We start from the raw sequence: 6,205 nt of genomic DNA on the forward strand, positions 1-6,205 counted from the left end.
GCTAATGATGGAAATGGAAGACCATCATGTTCCAAGCACATAGGCCAAATACACATTGTGCTTGTAGTAGACTGGAAATATAGATGACCTCTCCTGAGCATCAGGATATTTTCAGATTTGCACAACCTCTCCTGTATATGGTCCATCAGTTGGTCTCTTAACTCATTCTCTTGACTTTTGTTCTCCCAAGTTTCCAGGACTCAAGTGGTATCTTTACATCTTTTCTTTTTCTTGGGGAACCTGGTAATGACTGTTTCATGGGCTCAAACAAAACCACTAAGCACTGCTTTTTTTAATGAAGGAAGGAAGCCTCCTTTTTCCATCACAGCCATTCTTATTTCTATGTAACTAAATATTATACTTAAGGAATATATGCTATTGTGAAACAAAAGCAATCATAAAGAAAACACATAAGATATTTTGGTCGTAACACATTGAAGCCAAAGGAACCTCAAGTCCTCAACACAATAAATAACTCACCTTCAGTTGGCTGGAAAGGCTCATGTCACTCAGTTCAGTGCAGATAGTAATTAATATCTCTTTGGAATTATGTTTGTGATTGATTTGGATAGGAATTTGTTGAACCCTCTCAGGAAATAAGACGAATACTGTTTCTTTCCTTACTTTTCTATAATCACATGTAAATACTCCCCTCCTTCCCTCAGAATACGCTGCCCTTGCCAGCTTCTCATCAATTCCACATACAATTTGGTTTTTAACATGTCACTTGTGTCATTTCTGAGGAGGCAGGAATTTCCCATCATCCTCCGTCGCGCTCTCCCACAGACCCTCCAACTCACAAACAAAACATACAATTTATCTGTTTCCACAGAAAGACACTTCTCACTTATCTGTTCTGACTGAGCACAGCAAATGCTTTTGTCAGTATTCCACTGGGCGCTTCATGACTTTGTTTCAAGTGTAGCCTCTGACCTTTGGGTAAATCCCCTTTCTCTGCTTCAATTTCCTCTTCTTACTTGATGAGGATTAGACTATAGGAATTCTGGAGATTCCTTCAGCTCTAAATCCTGTAACCATGCTTTGGATGGTTTAGGAGCTGGTGACATTCAAGGATGTGGCTGTGGACTTCACCCCGGAGGAGTGGGGCCTCTTGGACCCTCCTGAGAAGGAATTACACAAGGAGGTGATGCTGGAGAATGCCCAGAACCTGCTGTCCCTGGGTAAGGACGCTTCCTCTGTTCACTCTCAATCTGCTATCAGAGGGAAGATCTTCATTCATGAGTGTGCTGGTTTTCAATCATTTATCAGTGACCAGAAAGGGAAAAGTGCTGGTCTCCTATATCCTAGAGACAGGGTCCTCCTGCTGCCTGGTTTTCCTGTAAAAGGTCAGTACATTGTGAGAAGAGAAGCTGGAGGTCTCCTGGTTGCTCTGAAGCTGTCTCTTGCCAATTCTAGGCAGCTTGAGGTCCCAGATCAGACCAGTGTTGAAGTATCTCAGGTGAGGACGTAATCCCACATGATGTCATCCAGTCTGTCCCTGGACATGAATTTCTTCTGCCAAGTCTCTGAAAACTGCTCAGGTGGCTTTTCCCTGCATCCCTTCCTCTTTGGGAGGGGCCAAGTGTTTAGGACATTCTTTGTGAAAAGCCTCAGTTTGTAGCTCCCAGCTCCCAGCTGTGCCTGGTAGGGCACGTTAGTCCTTCATCTTCCTTGAAATTGTCCCAAATTCCAGCCCAGATGGTGGGAAAGGAAGGAAGAGAATAAGCATTTCTGTTCAGCTGCTGTTGTGTGAAGTGCTTTCTTTACAATATATGTCACTAGGTGATATTATTATCCCTATTTGATATTTCAGAAAACTGAAGCAAACAGAGGTTAAGGGACTTGTCCAGGAGCACACAGCTAGTGACTGCCTAAGGCTGGATTTAAACCTTGGCCTTCCTGACTCCAGGCCCAGGACTCTTTCCACTGCACTTCCAGCTGCCTCTAATTTCTAGATAATGGAAGCTATGCAATGAGACCCTCTTCCAGTGATGAAATTACATCATGACCAAATTTTCTGAATCCAAATTGGCTCCATGATTTTCTCCCCATCTCTCCCCAAAGCTCCCAAACTAAATGCTGTGGAAACCTTGATTCAGGACTTCTGGGAACCATCCTGTGCTCCTTGCTTGCAGGCCCCTGTCACTGACAAAAATAACAGACTGGCCCAGAATCAGAATTTGACTAACTGAGGTTCATTGAGTTCCCCAGCAGGAGAATTTCACAAGAAGAGGCAAAGGCTCCCTGTAGAATCCCAAGGTTTTTATAGGTTTCAGAGCATGGGGAGCAGGGGAGGGGACAGGGCCAAAGCTGATTCAGCAGGGTCTGACTTTCAGGAGCTCTGAGCTGATCTGGCCCATCCTAGTTTGGGTTACTTGCATTATAAGCATTAATGAGAGAATGAGTTAGATCTGTGTGAACATGATGGAGTGATTCTCCAAGTGGAGTAGCTTTGCATGCACACTCTTTTCCCTAAAGAGACCTAAATGACAAGGTTTTCTTCCCCTTCACCCCTGATTCCCCTTGCCAGGGCTGCCAATTCCCAGAGAAGACTTTATTTTTTATTTTGAGCAAAAGGAAGCACCGTGGCAGCATGGCCAGCAAGAGCCAGAGAACCTGAGGAGCTACGGTCCAGGTGAGTGAGGGGAAAGCAGGTCTGTGAGAGCTGGGATTACAGGAGCCTTGTAGCTGTGGGGGTGAAGTACGTGCTAGATGTGCGGGCACAAAGGTCTGATAGGGGTTTCTTTTTGAGACACTTTTTAATAGTGTGATCCTGGAGAAGTCACTGAACCACTGAGCCTCAGTTTTCCCATCTGTAAAACTAGGGAGCTGGACCCGATGGCCTTGAAGCTCTCTTCCAGTGATAAATCTCTGATCCTGTAAAGAAGCAGTGTTTGGAGTTTGGGGGCGGGAACTCGCCTTGAAGTGCACAAAGGGGTTTGGCTTTCCAATATGGGCTCTTTCTTAGACCTTCTTCAAGTCAATGAACTTTTATTAAGTGCCTGCTCTGTGTAGACCTTCTGATAAACACCGGGGGTATAAAGAGACACAAGGAACATCCCCTGCTCTCCTGGAGCTCCCAGACTAGGGGCCAGACAACCTGCCAACAATAATGTAGAAACCTGTCATGGCCGGAGGAATTGGAGCTCACTGAGAGAGGGAAGGCCCTATGAGCGAAGAGGACCAGAAGTGCTTCTTGTGGAAGGTGGACTCTAGCTTGGGGCTTCAGGGGAGCCGGGGCAAATATTCTGTCATGAGAATGCTGAGGGAAGCCTGTGGAGTCAGGAGGTGAGGTGTCCTGTTCACAGAATAGAAGGGAGGTCCATGCCACTGGATCATAAAACATTTGGTGGGGAAATTGTGTGCAGAAAGATGGGGAGATTAGGAGAGGAGCAGGTGAGAAAGTGCTTTAACAGCCCCAAAGAGGATTTTATATTGGATCCTTTTGCTAGGGAGCCACAGAAGGTTGTTGAGTACATGGTGACGGGACCAGTACAGAGTTTTAGGAAGATGACCTTTGACAAGTGGGTGGAGGAATTACTGGAGTGAGGGGAGACTTGGGGCACTTGGAGTCAGCTGAGAAGGTGAGTGGGGGGTGGACAGTGGGAGCAAGCTATAAGGGAGGGTTGGGCAGGAACAAGAAGATTTGGAAAGTGAGAGAGGGACTCAGTCATGTTGTTATTCTTTCAATCCAGTTGTTTCTGAGTCTTCATGATCCCATTTGAGGTTTTCTTGGGAAAGGCACTTGAGTGGTTTCCCATTTCCTTTCAGCCTCATTTTACAAGTGAGGGAATTGAGGCCAGCAGGTGTAAGTGACTTACCCAAGGTCACATAGCATGTGTCTAAGACTGGATTTCAACCTGAGCCTTCCCAACCACCTCTATCCACTACATCACCTAGCTGCCCCACTAGTGTCAGTTAGAAACATGTCAAAGGATAGCCTTGCCACAATGAGGCCCACACTGAAATTATGTGTAGTGGACCCAGGTAGCCTGGTTTTGTGATTTTCTCTGTCCCCATTCAGCAGCATCTAAGTAGTAGCAAAGGTTGGGGCCTTACTTAGAATGGATCCAAGGCTCTGTTTTACATAAATCATCAATCTGTGTCCCCTCATCTTTAAGGATCAATCTTTGGCCCATTCTTGGAGAATCATTGGCCAGATTCATTGAGGTGACAGCCACTCTTAGTTTGGGCAAATGGGAAGGAAAAACTCCCAGATGTTCCACTGTATGAAATGCTTCAGCAGCCAAGAAAGAAGTCTCTGATGTTCACCATTGGCCTGGTCATGTAACAGTAGGGTTAGGACCAGACACAGGTCACTCAGTATAGAAGGTAATGTGCAAAAAAACACAAAGAAGGGTAAGGCCAGAACCTTCATTTGCCACCTTAGAGAGAGACCAGAATAGACGGACTGAGGCAGAGCCTGGGGCCTGGTGTCAGCCCTGGCCTCTGTTGGTCAGTCAACAAGCATGGATTAAGCACCTCCACTTTTCTTGGTGCTATGCTAAGCCTTGGGGTACCTGGGAAGGGATGAGGCAGTCCCAGCTGCGAAGGAGCTCCCAATCTGGCCTAGAGACAGGGAGAAGAAGCAAGGCATTGGGAACTTCACTCTTAGCTGATCCAGGAAAAAGTGTGTTTTGGAACAGAATTACTACTGGTGCCAGTGGAAATAAAGGAATGCCAGGAGGGAGGCTGATGCAGACAATGCAAGAACACCTCAGAGATACTGTGGGTTTGCTTCCAGAGCTCCTTACTAAAGTGAATATTGCAAAAAAATGGGTCACATGAATTGTTTGGCTTCCTAGTACTTATAAAAGTCATATCTACACTACACCACTATCCATTACATGTGCAATACTACTATGCTAAAAAAAAGACTACATACTTTAATTTAAGCATATGTTATTGCTGTAAAAGCCCTCTATGATCTGAGCCTGCAGTGAGTGGTAATCTTTTTGCTGGTGGAGGCTCTGGTCCAGTGTTGATGGCTGCTGACTGCTGAGGGTGGTGGGTGCTCAAGGTTGGTGGTGACTGACAATATATCCCACTGACGGAATCTTCGTTTCCCTTGTACTTAAAGCCCCACTGCAGGGTAATTAATTGACCTAATTTCAATATCACTGTGTCTCAGGGAATAGGAAGACTCAAAGGAGGGAGGGAACACACCAACATGGAATAAAAAACTTTTTTCTTAAAAAAAGAAGTGCAAGGCAGACGCATCCTCTAGTTACATGGACAGAGCATGCCCAGTCACAGGGTTCGAGTTCTCGTCTCAGCTTCAGGGATGCTGGTCAGCTCCCTCAGCCATTCTGAGCTCACAGCCTGAGCTGTGAATGTAATGGAGTGATGGGCCTGCCAGTCTCACAGGTGTGTTGTGATGATCCAATGTAATTGAGCCTTAAGCTCTCTGTCAATCAAATCATCCAGCAGATGGGAGCTAATGGCATTTTTGAATGATTGATTCTGTCTATTAAAATTGAAGACTTTTCTGTTGGTCTGGGGGAAAAGGATGCAAATCAGTTATTTTCTGTGCTGGTATACAAGTATGCATGTGTGTACATGTGGCTCTCTGTATATGTTTTATTGCTTCTTTTTTTGCAGGAGATGTTACACCTGAAATGAAAGAGCCTACTGCAAAGCTAAGCATTTCTGTGAAAGAAACTCAGAAGCAAAGCTTCATGAGTGATGGTCCCTGTGGCCACGCTAAGAGACAAATCTATGCTGTGTTTCACAGAATCCTTACAGAGAAACCTTTTGATTGTCATCATTGGGGGAAAGATTTCAGTCAACAGTCATCCCTTATTTATCATCAAAAAATTCAGACTGTAGAGGAAGCACATGAGTGTCGTCATGAACCTGGTAAAGGTTTTAGTACAAAATCATCCATCCTTCTACATCAGAAAATTCACAGTGATAAGAAACCTTGTGAATGTAATCAGTGTGGAAAGGCTTTCAGTTATAAAAGCCATCTTGCTAAACATCAGAGAGTCCACACTGGAGAGAAACCTTATGAATGTGATCAGTGTGGAAAGGCTTTTACACAGAGCTCCAACCTTGCTGAACATCAGAGAATCCACACTGGGGAGAAACCTTATGAATGTAACCACTGTGGAAAGTCTTTCAGATGGAGCTCCAGTTTTGTTGTACATCAGAGAAGCCACACTGGAGAGAAACCTTATGAATGTAATCAGTGTGGCAGGGCTTT

The 6,205-nt window shown here is 45.1% G+C and overlaps 1 protein-coding gene across 1 annotated transcript; it reads left to right on the top strand.

Moving 5' to 3' along the window:
• Positions 1 to 1,054: 1,054 nt before the first annotated feature.
• On the top strand, positions 1,055 to 6,190 carry LOC138176421 (zinc finger protein 558-like; the record flags this gene model as incomplete). The annotated part of the gene is made up of 2 exons (XM_069107209.1): positions 1,055 to 1,181; positions 5,602 to 6,190. Coding segments are annotated over 2 exons (716 nt in total), but the record flags the coding sequence as incomplete, so codon positions are not given.
• Between the last annotated feature and the right edge of the window lie 15 nt (positions 6,191 to 6,205).

The sequence above is a fragment of the Petaurus breviceps genome, unplaced genomic scaffold, assembly GCF_028583685.1.
Source record: "Petaurus breviceps papuanus isolate PSGF00001 unplaced genomic scaffold, PetGlider_PUasm1.0 88966, whole genome shotgun sequence".
Classification (NCBI taxonomy): domain Eukaryota; kingdom Metazoa; phylum Chordata; class Mammalia; order Diprotodontia; family Petauridae; genus Petaurus; species Petaurus breviceps.